We start from the raw sequence: 13,285 nt of genomic DNA, 5'->3' as shown, positions 1-13,285 counted from the left end.
TCTCAATCTCTTTCTTTCTCCCTTCTGTGTATACTCTCTCTCTCTCTTTATCATGGGCTGGAGAAACGTAGTCTTTTTACTTCTGAAAGCCACATTTTAAAAGGAAGGAAAGAAGTACAGGTTTGGAAAATAATCATGAATTTTCAGTCAGGAGGTAACTAATATTTTACCAGCCAATTATCACAATTTCACTGGGATATGCAGTACGGCCAGCTGCCAGCCCATAACACAGATTAACATCACAGTGTATATGCTCTTATATACTTTAAAAACAACATTTTCTTACCGGTGGCAAGATTGACGTCATGTGACTGTTAACGTACTTCTCCTGTGTATGATAATTGTGTATGTGTGTTAGGGTAGTACACAGAGTTTGTATGGCTTATATGCTTTGCATGCATTGAATACCTTATGTTCATGCTTTCATTCTGGTGGTGCATCCAGCCAAGGTGGAGCAGGTGAAGTTTGACACCGCTCAGCTCCATGCCAGACCAGAGCTAGCTGCTGAGCAGAGAATGGTGGATGATGCCTCTGGCAATGTAGAGGTGAGAGACCTTTCTCTGACAGACAACGCAGTTCTCAGAGTGTTTCCAAATCCCTTTTGTCATTCCATACGCAGCAGCTGTGGACCTGTGAAAGCATGCCCAGCTTTCTCACCTCTCCTCCCCAGGGAAGCACAGCTGCAGCCAAAATGAACCCCTTGCCAACTCTAACTAAAGCAAAACTTACTAAAGCTCTAGGACATTTCTCCTCCAACCTGCAGCCAGTGGAGCAAAGGAGTCACTGAGTTTACTCGACTCCTCTCCTGCCACAGGCACAGAGCATGAGACTGACACATTCGACTCCCTTTTTGCATTGTCTCATAGTTACGTCCATATCACCAATATCTATGCAGAGCACAGGCCGTCCTCTGTTCTTGCAGCCTCCCACAGAAAACGGAGCTGGCTGAGAAAGGAGTCCTGGGGCTGTGAAGCACCAGGAAGCTGCACTTCCTTGAGAGTCACCAACTGCCAAAAGTCTAGTTAATGGCCCATGTCTTGTGGGAGTCACTGGAGAAACATAAGCTTGCTGGCAAACACTTAATCAGAGTGGGGAAATATAGGCTGGCATCCAAGGAAAGAGGAAGATTTGCCTTCCCAGCTGAAGACCTGGGTGTGCTGGCAAAGGGGCTGTGCTCTATCTTCATATTGACTCCACTGCTGCTCACTAAGACACTTCTCTTGCTAGGTGTGGAGGATTGAGGACTTGCACATGCAGCCGGTGGATCCCAAGAAATATGGGCAGTTCTATGGGGGTGATTGCTACTTGGTTTTGTACACCTACCTGAGATCAGGCAGGCCTCACTATATCCTCTACATGTGGCAGGTAGGTCAAACCAAAGCAGAAGGGACTGTGCTTTGTCTGTTAGAAGCCTAAAACTGACAGAAGCAATTGCAATCAAAAACCCAACTGACACATCCTGAAGAACTCACATGCCCTTTGCTTATCAGCTGTCCACCTGCAAATATCCAAAGCTCCATCTTGTAAGCAACATGGACTCTCTGAGCCCGAGCTGCCATCAGATTGAAAGATGGGAATATAAAACAGAGAGGGCTTACAGTGCTGAAGTTAAACCTTGAAAGTTTTCAGATTTTTCTTGGAGCTCCTCAGACCTGGATCACATGTGTGTTTGAATACCTCTACTTTCCATTTTTGAAGTATATTTTCCTCCTCTAGATTGCAGAGAAAAGCTTTGAAAATGAGGTTTAAAGGCTCCAAGACCAGAAATGCATATTTAAAATCACGTAGGTTGATTTCCGATCTCATGATACCATAGGCGGGGATCTGGGTTATAATTCTAGCAAGCCTGGAACTGGCAGGAAATTACACTGTGCAAAGCTTTATACCCTTCACCTGGTCATGTTATGTGTGGTATCACTTTTCCCCCTAGGGTCGCCATGCCTCCGTGGATGAAATCACTGCTTGTGCCCTCAATGCTGTGGAGCTGGACAAAAAACATGGGGATGAGGCTGTGCAGGTGCGCGTGACAATGGGCAAGGAGCCACTGCACTTCTTGGCGATCTTCAAGGGCAAACTCATCATTTATGAGGTAATATAGGCTTGTGTACATGGGCAAGGTGCAAACACCAATGATGGAGCAGTGGCTACAGTGGAAGTTGTTCAGAGTGATGGGCTGATGTCAAGAAGTGTCTGCTAGGCCTGTATGGGCTGGCATGGAGAAAGAATGGAACATTTCTAGCTCTCTTCGTGGTACTTATATAGCCATCACTGCTGTGTTGTATTTTCAAAATCCCCTTTCTCGTTAAGTGGAGCAGCTTTGTGTATTTCCCCATAATAGTGGTAAGTAAGACATAGAGAGGATAAGGACTTCCCACAGCCATCAAGCAGTCTCTAGTGAAGAGGAAACATCTCAGGAATTGAACTTGACCTCTTCATACTAATTTCCTAAGTAGGCTGAACACAGTAAATATCTAAGGGGCAACAGTCCTGGGCTGAGCTGGACTCAGCTGTCTGTCACTGAAGTCCAGCATTTACATGTGAAGTTCTGTCAAATTCTATCCCAAAATATTTTGTAGAGTTACAATAGAAGAACTGTGCTGTAACTTACAGATAGTATACTCCTTCAAGGTCTGGCCTCCAGAGAGCATCCTCCAAAATACCCTGCAAAAAGCTACGCTATTTGAATTGTCCCTGCCTGAATTTCATCTCATTATCTTCTAATCCACTTCACTTTCTGCTTTGATTGCTGCCAGCTGTTGTAGAGACATTATAAAGGACTGGAAAAGAGCAGGATTGCCCTCAACACTCAGTGGTGGCCCAACCATACAACTTTCACAGTAGACATTGAGCTAAGCTCACTGCAGTGGAAAATCTGAGTCCAGCTGTTGTGTCCTTTCTACATGGCAAAGGCATAGCAGATCTTAAGGTCCATTTACATTGAACTTGAGTGCCTTGACAGGAGCTTGTCAAGATTTAGAATATCTGGAAAGAAATTTAAAAGTTATGACATGTGGGATTTATTCTGACCTGGAATCAGAACATGTTTGGATTTACTCACTTGCTTCAATCAGGCTCTGTACAGGCCTGTGGTCCCTTGCTGCAGCAGTATTGAGGAGCTGTGAGCTCGGAAGTCCTTCTCCTCTAACCAAACACACTCTGAATTTGCATGTCATCCTCACCTCCCAGCGTCATCTTCCCCTCTCTTTTCTTGCAGGGAGGCACAAGCCGGAGTCAGGCGAACACACCTGAACCTGCAATTCGCCTCTTCCAGGTGAGGGGTACAGATGAGATGAACACCAAGGCCACGGAAGTGCCAGCCAGGGCCTCCTCTCTCAACTCTAATGATGTCTTCCTGCTGACGACCAGCCAAGTCTGCTACCTGTGGTGTGGGAAGGTGAGAATGCAAAGAGTTAAGGGGAGGCAGTTGATGAAAGCTAAAATTGCTGACCCAGGGCTTGAGTCTTCCATCCTTCATAGAGCCATGTAGGTACATCCTTGGGCAAGCAGCCAGGGCACCCAGGATTAGGTCCTTTCTGTGTATGATTAGCAGGAACATGGCTATCTCTTCACAGAAGTAACCTATCCTGGGGTTGACTTCACCTCACTTTAGGTGATGCAGATCACCTAAGCAGATCTCTTTCAGCTGAGCAAACACCTCCTCCCCCCTAAAGCCCAAGGCTCCCTGTCCAGCCAACTGTGGGAAATCAACTGAGATAAGGCATGTTCATTTAACCTCTTTTAGGCATCCACCTTATGATGAGATGACCTGGGCCCTGGATGCCATTAGCAACACCGAATGGCTGTCTAGGGGCTAGATTTGGAGTTTCAGTGACCAGCTCAGACGTAGTCAGTGAATCTCAGTGCTTTTGCTTACACAACACATTAGAGAGTGAGACCCTCGAAAACATTAAAGCAAGTCTAAAGCTTTTGAGAAGAATGCAGGGTCAGGCCAGCTCTGCCCCACAGATAAGTTTTGCTAGTCCGCCCCTAACTCTGCCTCAATTTTCTGTCTTGAATGTAGGGCTGCAGTGGAGATGAAAGAGAGATGGCAAAGATGGTTGCTGATGTCATCTCAAAACGGGACAAGCTGACTGTTTTGGAGGGACAAGAGCCAGCAGAGTTCTGGGAAGCCCTGGGAGGCAAAGCCCCTTATGCCAGTGATAAGAGGTAACAGTGACTTTCGTTGTTCCTCTACGTTTGGCCATGCAATGTTAAGCAAATGACCAAACCTCTGGAGGGGTATGGGGAAGCAATCCGACACCAGGTCCTTGCCCCAGAGTACACTAAGTCAGAATATCCCCAAAATCTTGGTCTGCCACAATACCTACTGGAAACCCCACTGAGATATCTCTTGTCTAGGTTTTGGGTCAGACCTTCTGTGAAGTAGGAGCTCCAGATCCAAACCCAATAGACAAAGGTCCCAAACCCATTCTTTCCCTATAGTAAATCCATCCAGTGTCTGTCTTAGGATGTGGCTGTCCTAGGGCTACATAAGCAATATATTCACTTCTACTGATTACTACCCTGATAGGTAGTCCCAGGAGATTTTAAACATGCTACTCAGCAACCTGGATTTCTCCAGGCCTCTGGGCAGGTGACAAGTTCATTTACAACCCAGGGAGATGATGTGGCTTTCACCTGACAGTAGGTTCATCTCCTAAAAGCAGAGGATTCTGCTTATGCCTTTTTTGGGTAGAGAAAGAGTTGCCTTAAAAACTGTTAAAATTGTCCAGGAATTCCTTGAGAATTGACATTACCAACTTTTAGGCCCGATGATGTTCCCACCTCATCCATCGTGGTCATAGTTAGTAGTTGCTGGGCCAGCAATAAACCACAATGGAAAGGTTTCCATCTCTCTTGCTTTTTCTTTCCCTGCCATGTGTGAGGAAGATTTCAAGAGCAGAACACCCAATACCAGCCTCGCCTCTTTGAGTGCTCCAACCAGACAGGACGGTTCATCATGACAGAAGTGGTGGGTTTCTGCCAGGAAGACTTGGACGAAGATGACGTCATGCTGCTAGACACTTGGGAAGAGGTCAGCATGAGCTCCCCCTCCTCCTCTACACGTTTTCAAACTAGTCTTAATGTCTTAATTCATTTTATAATCCAGCACTGAAAATGCATTTGAGGGCAACACCCTCTGTCCCATCTGCAAACCCTTCCCAAAGACTTGTCTGATAGGCAAGTCTGTGTCTAATCCTTCTCATCCAGTTACAAAACACTTCAATGAGAAAGTATTATTATCTCTGTTTCAGAAAAGGGGAAACTGAGGCACAGAGAGCAAAGGCATGAGCTCTCTCGCCAGCAGAGTAGCCCCAGAAACCCTCCCCCTCATTTCCTGGCACCAATGATGAGAAATTGCTTTAGACTGTCAGAAACATACTCCAAGAGGTATACTTGGAAGATATGTGAGGTTTTGATTTTTCAGAGACTAGTTTTAACTACCTTGAAATGTGTGAGAGCTTTTTCCTGAAATGTTTATGCTGTGGAGCTGTCTCAGAAGTAAAATCCTTCTTGGTTTGGAGTAAATCTAGGATCAAAATCCCAGGGAACTATTTGGCAACAACTAGTCTTATCTCTGCTTCGACAAGCAGGGGAGAACAAATAACTGTCTGCACAGGTCCTAACTGCTCATTGATCTTCATTGCCAATCTTCATTACCTTCTTTCATTGCAGATTTTCCTTTGGGTTGGCAAAGCCTCCAACACATATGAGAGGAATGAGGCAATTGCCTCAGCGAAGGAGTATCTCAAGACCCATCCAGCAGGGAGAGACTTGGCCACTCCAATAATACTGGTGAAGCAGGGCTATGAACCTCTGAACTTCACAGGATGGTTCAACGCTTGGGACCCCTACAAATGGAGTGTAAGTTACTGAGAAAGCCCTGTGGTGTGCATGTGTGCCCAGCAGTGCTTAAAGAGTGTCGCTGTCAATATCCACTGTGATGCATGGAGGAAAACCTCACTATGACACCTCTTGAGCTTCATGGCTTCCTGGTGCAGGACTACCTGCCCAGCTTTTTCTCCTTCTCCAGCAAAAAGTACCTAATTGGTAAAACAGAGGGCTTTTGTGAATGGAAATAAATGTGCTTTAATTCATAATATTCACATTTTCCTTTTAAAAATATCAGGTCCCAAATCAGATGGTTTGGGATTTCAGCCAAAAAGTACATTTAGGGGCTGCTAATAATAAAATCAAGTTTGGAGTCTCAACAGAAGCACCTCACATCATAAAGAGAATTAAAAAATGCTCATTTTTCAAAATACTGTCAAAGAGAAAAATCCTAACCTAGCTTTAAGTGCAAACTCTAGTAAAACGAAAGATGTGAATAGGCAAGTATCTTCACCAGGTTCACAGACTGTCCATCAGAGCCCTGGCACTGGCCACTCTGACAGAGATCACCTTTGGTTCCTACATACAACCCATCTTCTGGAAATCTGATTTACAAATACCAGCTGAACAGAAGGAGAAACCTGCTCCAGGAGCTGTCAGAAAAAGATAGAAGTCATTCTCCCCTCCTCCCTTTAAAACACAAGGGTTTGAAATCATTCCAGCAGTTTAAAGCAGAGCAGAGCTTTGCTCACACAGCTGGTACATGGTGCCCCGCCAAGTGCTGTCGGGGATGCTCCCCAGCATGGGCTGTGCATAGCAGGCTTGGGTGAAGGAACCAAGGAAGGAGTAATTAACCCCGTGCTCATTTCGTCCGGATCAGCCAGTCTGGGTGCTGGGTGCTGCAGCACAGCTGGCCATATAGGACAACCCTTCAGGGGCTTTGCTGATTTATCTGCTCAAAGTACTAGGCCTGATTTCTGCTGGTAGCAAACAACTAGGTAGGAGCAACGCTGCCAGACTGTGCACCGATATGCCTGCCACCTGATGGCACTGCTGTGCACGAAAAAACACACGATGATGGAAAGTTGGGAAAACTCCCAGGTGATGTTTTCCTGGAGAAAACTTAGTGAGCACAGTGCAGGGTCCCCCAGACCTTTACTCAGCTTTCTGTAAACGCTGGTGTTCATCTGGTTCATAAGCACTCTCATTTTCTGGTTGCCCAAAGGGCTGCAAATGAAGTCCCGTGCTGGAGTCTGCAGGTGGGACAGACAGGCAGCAGGGGTGAACATCCCCAGGGGGCTTCACACTGCAGGAAATCTCATACAGAACTGTTTTTTTTTTTGTTTTTTCCCTGTAGCTGAAATTGCATCCTCTTTCTTTGCAGCTGGTGTGGTGGTAAAAAGTCTACCTTAACAGCAGGTTTTGGCCAGATAAGACAGTAACTCCCAGCGTTGAACCTTAAAAAAAAAAGTCAATGCTTGAAACAAAGGTCAAAAACTTGAGTCTTTTTCAGGAACCATTGAAAAACAAGTGTACAGCTCAAAAATACATGCCCTGAAAAACATCTCCTGTAGGCAACTTCAGCAAAGAGAGACAAGCAGTTCAAACTGTTAACATCTCAGGAACATCTGCTGTCCAAGTTTGTTGCTCAGTTTTGGGTTTAAATGTTTGCTCTGCAGTCCATGTGTTTATGTTGATTGTTCTTTTGGGGGAACTTTTCTAGATGGTGCTGTTAAGAATTAACATCTCCTGGCTGTTTAGGAAAAAATAGTCATCACCTTTGCCAAAATATCCAATATATTCTTTTTTAGGAAATAAGAGGTATCTAGTAATACATGGCACAAATTATGAAAAGCCCAGGACTTGGGCATTAGTAGCTTTAGCTTTAGCTAAATTAAACAGAGGAAAATCTTATCCTAAACTTTCATGCATTGCAAGATCAGTTTAAAATTTAGAAGATTTAAATCTGGTGGTAAATAAAATATCTTTTGATTAGCCTTGTGCTCTATAAAATCTTTAAGTTTCCTGTTTTCAGCTTGCATTGTACAACTGCAAAGGCTGAATTCTGTTTGTTTATTTTCAAATCAAAGCTCAGATTCTGGCAGAATCTCCTGATTCCAGGAGTTGATGATGAAAGGAAACACCAGCTGCCACCATAACTGGCATCCCTATGGCTTTAAAATCTGTGTGATCTCCAAACTCCTTTGGAGAACAGGAGCATGTGCTCATTAAAGGTGGCTTTTGCTTCTCCTGACTCTCTTTACCTTTAGGATGGCAAGTCCTATGAGGAGATGAAGAACAGTTTGGGAGATGTGCCAGCTATATCCGAGATCACAGTGGTGAGTGGATCCTAGACCTTGTGGATGGGAAACATCAGGGTATTAATACCACTATACTCCTCAGCCTGGTCACGTGAAGGAGAGGACATAATGATCGGAGAAGGTACGAGGACCTTAGGCTCTCAGGATCGGAGCTGTGCTCCTCCAAGAAAAGCAAAGTGAGATGTGAGTCCATAATTGTTCCCCGATCTCCCAGGACTCTTTCAGTCCTGTAGAGAGGCATCTGTAGGCAGGAGACTGGACAGCTGATTTCTAAACTACACATGCAATTAAAAGTGTAAGTGAGGATCTTTGTATGAACAGTTTGCAGAGCTGTGATCCCTGAGATCCTGGACTAAGGCAAGGGGCACACAGATGCCACAGGCCACAGAGGGCATAGCTCAATGGGAGATCTCACAAAGCATGGCTAGCACAAGCTCCCAACAGTCCCAAACAAGACCGTCAGAGGTGATCAGTTCTACCAGGGATGGAGTCAGAAGGAAGGCTGGAAGGAAGTGGCAGTGACTTTGAACCAGAGAAGGAGCAGGTTGGCAAGGGGTACACAGGTAATCCAAAGCTTTAGGCTGGGTAGATATCTATCTTTATTCTTTTTGCTCCCATGTGAGCCTTCCCTTGCCATTATCCAGAGAAAAACTAGGCTACTGTAAGGTCTCCTGGTTAATTCTAGGAGGTACAATCAACGCTGTGGTTTTAGCAATCCTAATGTCATGACATAACCTTGGACGGAGGTGCTGGACTAATACTATAGTTTGGACCTTCTCCTTGCAGCTTCTGTTCTCCAAAGCAGCAGACCGAATAGTGGCTTATGCCAGGAACAGTCCTTCCAACTCCAGCAGAGGGAAAGACCTGGGATAACTCTCCAGTTTGTTGCACTGATAGAGCATGTTGCCTTGACATGTTTCCTTTACTTTGCAGGATCTTAACAACATCAACCTGAACAAGAGAAACATCAGCGTGATCAACTCAACTGTTCCAAGTACAAAAAGAGCTTCCTCTGAGTATAAAACACACTTCAACCACAGTGACAGCAACAGCAGCAACTACAACAACAGCAGCCCTTCCCCTACGCCCAATGGCGAAGGAATTTATGCCCGAGAGGTGCTGATCAACAAAACGGTGGATGAACTTCCTGAAGGCGTGGATCCTGCTAAGAAAGAGGTGATAGCACTGCTGGTTTAATGTCTTTGTAGCTTAACTTGGTACTTAGTATTAGCTAATTGCACTAGTACTTTAAGCTATTGAATCCTACTTCAGAGGACTGGAAATTGTATTAATTTCACCCATGTTTTCACTCCATGTTGGACCAAATATTTTAAGTACTAATGATTTTCAGGAGAGAAAAATGAAGTTTAAATAATTGATTTTAAAAATATTTGCTTTTAGTAGGATTGTTTTATTATGCCACTTAGCTTCTGGTCATAGGGAACAGAGACTCAAAACTACAAATCCTGCAAGACATGATGACGCAGTGACTGAGGGCAGCTGAGAATGAAACCTAGAGAAGGTTTCATTCTATAGTAGGCCCTAGATTTCTGTTTACACTTAAAACTCCTTCCAGAAAGGTTCTTTTTTTTTTTTTTTGTGTGTGTGTGTGTGTGTGTGTGTGTGTGTGCACCAACAGATCTCCTGGCAAATGCCAAGGTCTGTAGCCAGAGAGATGATCTACAGTTGGACCAGCAGCTCTGCACTGCAGCAGTGCTAACTCTCCTCATATGAATATCCTCAATGATATTTCAACTGGTCTGCATATAAGTTCTTTCTTTTATTCAAAATGCCGGTGAAAACCCACTTTCCACTTCCTACAGAATTTTTCTGAATAACACCGATAAACCAGCTTTCTATAAAACATTCTGGCTTTCTGCCAGTGGAAGAGAGCTTTTCCAGCCCAAATGCTGTTGGCAGACTTGTGTGAGGGGGAAATGCTTTCACTGTGAATTACTGCTTGAGAAATCACCCAGTATTTTAGCCAGCAGAACTCCTCTGAAGTGACATTAATTGTCTTGGCCTCCATATGGCTAATAGGGCAGAATCCCAGGTAGAACACACTACCCCCAAAACAGCGATGTCCCTTTGGGTTGGTGTGCTTGCACCCCCTCTGAGCTCTGGGAAGGAGGATGAGGAGCAGTTGCTAGGATGTTCTACTTCCCCACCATGAGGACAGACAGCAGGACAGGAGATGTTTGCCTGAAGTCAGGGGCCAACACTGGCATGATGAGATAGGGAGGCAGCCTAGGGCAGCACCCCAGCTGCTTTTTACAAAAGCCAAAACTGACTCTCTCTTGCTCCCTCTTTCCGTTGCAGTACTATCTCTCTGACACCGATTTCCACGATATCTTTGGTAAGTCCAAGCATGAGTTCTACCAGATGCCCAAATGGAAGCAACAGAACGAAAAGAAGCAATATGGACTCTTCTGAGACCACAGGGGCCGTCTGGCATCTAATGACTCTGGCACCAGCCTCAGTCTCTTAGGAGCTGCAGGGAAGGAATGCTGACATTTGTCAATGAACCCAACCTCATCTCAATCAGGCCAAGCTCCAAAGCAGTTATTCCAGCAGGCACTGTTCAGGGGAAGGCTCCTTTCTCCTTGCAAACCTGAAAACCAAGGAGGTAAAATTTTCATAGGAGTGACTTTGTAGGATTTTCTTGTCTTTTGGGGACATTTTATTGGTGATGATAGTCACAAAGACGAGTGTGTGTCACACAACCATACCGTAGCCTGTCCTCTCCTCTCCTCCTTGCAAATTGCCACTTGCACAACATCAGGGTCTTCCTGAAATTTAAATTAGGAAATGTAGGAAATTAGAAATTTAAAATTAGGCAGGACGAAGGCTACTTGCAGCTGATGTCAGGAAAGGAGGGGAAAGCACGAGAGGGATGATGGGGAGCCTTGGGTCAGGAAAAGATACTGGCGTAGCCAGGTGCATAGTAGCCATGGAGTGAGATTGCCCAGTTCAACCCCTTCTCACCTTGTAGAAGAGATATTCACCACAGAAAATCAATTTTAGACTAATACACGTTACCTGATGCAGGAAAAAACAAATGAGAAGCTGGCTTGTAAAAAACCACATATTTAGAACATATTTATTAGTGGATTTATTTCAAGAGGCAGATGAGATTTAGGGCTAGATGCAGGATTTTAAGTGTTAGACAAGACCCTTTTTCTTTTTGTTTCTCCCCTTCCATTGAGATGGCATCTCCATTCTCACCTGGCCTCTCTGACTGCAGGCAGGTGCAGGTAAGCAGGAGAATCTCTCTCTGCCCACAGACCAGAGGCCTGGAGAAGTCAAGAGGTTTTGGGGGATGACCAGAGGCAGAATTTGTCCGACTGCAGCTTTTGTCACAGGGCTCCATCCCTGTGATCTCTGTGGGCCTGAGAGGGCACGTTCCACAGCATGAGCTCAATCTGATCAAGGGGGCGGGGGGGCAACACAAGTGATCAGTGTTTGAGGGATATAATTGTAAACAAAAGGAAGAAACACATATGTTTAAAGAAACCCAAAAGATTTGGTTTTGCAGCTTTATTCCATTTCCAGCCTGATCAGTGATTTCAAATAAACAGCCAACAGCAACGTGATGACTGTCCTTTATCAGCAGGGGGGGTAGGATGGCAGTGGAGAAAAGCTCTGCAGGGCCACAGCTCCTTCAAACAGATGGTCATTGATGGGATTTTGGATGTTTTAAAAAGAAAAGGACAAACTCAGGAGGCAGAGGCCCCTCTGTCCCCAAACACCACATAGCAGGCACCTCGGCACTGTTTCTCTCCCGGTGCTGATGCACCCTGCTCCCAAGACTTCCATTCCCTGCAATCAGGCTACTTGACTGCCCTTCCTTCCCACTCAACAGCTGGCCTGATTTTCCACCCCTGCTACAAGGATGCGGTGTTCTTATGCTTAGGAGCTGCAGATGACCTGGGAGCAAAGAGCTCTCATACAATACCCAAACCAGTAACAGCGCAGTAATGGTGAGGTGTCATCATCTGGCTGGTCTGGAGGCAAGCACCTCCAGATTATGGGATCTTCTGGAGAAATCATTGCGTTTAAGAACTGAGGGCTACTTTACACAAGCCACAACCACATCACTACCTCTATGCTTCCAGGTAGCAATTTGGCCCATCCATGCTTGAGGGCCCAGCACAGAACACATTGAAACCTCATGCAGAGTAAGGTAAGAATCAAGCAGAGACACAAATCAGCCAAATTATCTGCATGATTGCTCCTGTTGTGTTCACACTGGATACAATCAGTGCACATTATCCCTATTTCTGCCCTCATTACCACAGTTGGAAGCAGCAATACACATACAATATTTATATCATCCTGCTGTGGCATGCTCTTGCCAGCTCCCAAATTAATTAATTGCATGTACTACCTGATAAAATTCAACGATTCCATCTATAAGTCCTAACTGTGGGCCCAAAGAGTAGTATGCAATCAAAGGGAGGGAAACAGAAATGCAGTCGAATTAGGGAGATTAAGCTGGTTTGCGGCATGTTGCTTTTATTCCTGCTGCCACGATGCTTGCCAGCAAACGTGTGCTGAGTGCCCCTGCCAGGACTCAGAAACTAGCATGGAATTTTACAAATAACAGATTATTGTGATATTTGGGAGCTCCTCACGTGGAGAGCTGATTTTACTGTCTGCCTCTGATTTATAAAGGAAATGGAAGTTTCTCACCTGCTTCCTCCTTATTATACTGTTTACTATTTTAAACTCAACTGGGCCGTGTCCCATTTCTGCTGCTGTCCTGGTGTCTCTTTTCACTAGATCTCTTCTGTAGAGTAGGATCACAGCACTTCCTAATTTGCTCAAAGATGAGCTCCCTCAGCACTGGTGTGGGCCACGTTTCTTTGGGGAGAGAGACCTTGTGGTGTTGCCTCCTCATGCTCTGGTCCATCCCAGCTGGATCACAGCTGCTTTCCCACCGCTTTCCCGACTCCAGTTGTTTTGCCTCAGTTCTGTCCATCTGTCTGATGAGGGCTGTTCTCTCTCTACCCACAAATCTTGCCTGTCTTTAAACACACAATAGGCTGAGGAAACCCTGGCTTCTCCATGTAATCCATCTAAGCCTATGCTGAGCCTAGATAATATGGTCCTGCTGTTGCCCACACCTATCC

The 13,285-nt window shown here is 45.2% G+C and overlaps 1 protein-coding gene across 3 annotated transcripts in view; it reads left to right on the top strand.

Moving 5' to 3' along the window:
* VILL (villin like) overlaps positions 1-12,927 on the top strand; it is a 41,487-nt gene extending 28,560 nt beyond the window's left edge. For all 3 annotated transcript variants that reach the window (XM_085316481.1, XM_085316482.1, XM_085316483.1), the window contains exons 11-20: positions 445-545; positions 1,228-1,365; positions 1,931-2,089; positions 3,215-3,394; positions 4,022-4,167; positions 4,891-5,035; positions 5,677-5,865; positions 8,103-8,171; positions 9,087-9,329; positions 10,473-12,927. In XM_085316481.1, coding sequence (XP_085172607.1) covers positions 445-545; positions 1,228-1,365; positions 1,931-2,089; positions 3,215-3,394; positions 4,022-4,167; positions 4,891-5,035; positions 5,677-5,865; positions 8,103-8,171; positions 9,087-9,329; positions 10,473-10,586 — 1,484 coding nt within the window. In that variant the 3' untranslated portion in view covers positions 10,587-12,927. The remainder of the gene's footprint in view (positions 1-444; positions 546-1,227; positions 1,366-1,930; positions 2,090-3,214; positions 3,395-4,021; positions 4,168-4,890; positions 5,036-5,676; positions 5,866-8,102; positions 8,172-9,086; positions 9,330-10,472) is intronic.
* The last annotated feature ends 358 nt before the right edge of the window (positions 12,928-13,285 follow it).

Source organism: Rhea americana, unplaced genomic scaffold, assembly GCF_003343005.1.
Source record: "Rhea americana isolate MKP2758 unplaced genomic scaffold, rheAme1 scaffold_47, whole genome shotgun sequence".
NCBI lineage: Eukaryota > Metazoa > Chordata > Aves > Rheiformes > Rheidae > Rhea > Rhea americana.
Note: the sequence above shows the minus strand (reverse complement) of the source record. Positions and strands in the feature narration are given on the sequence as shown.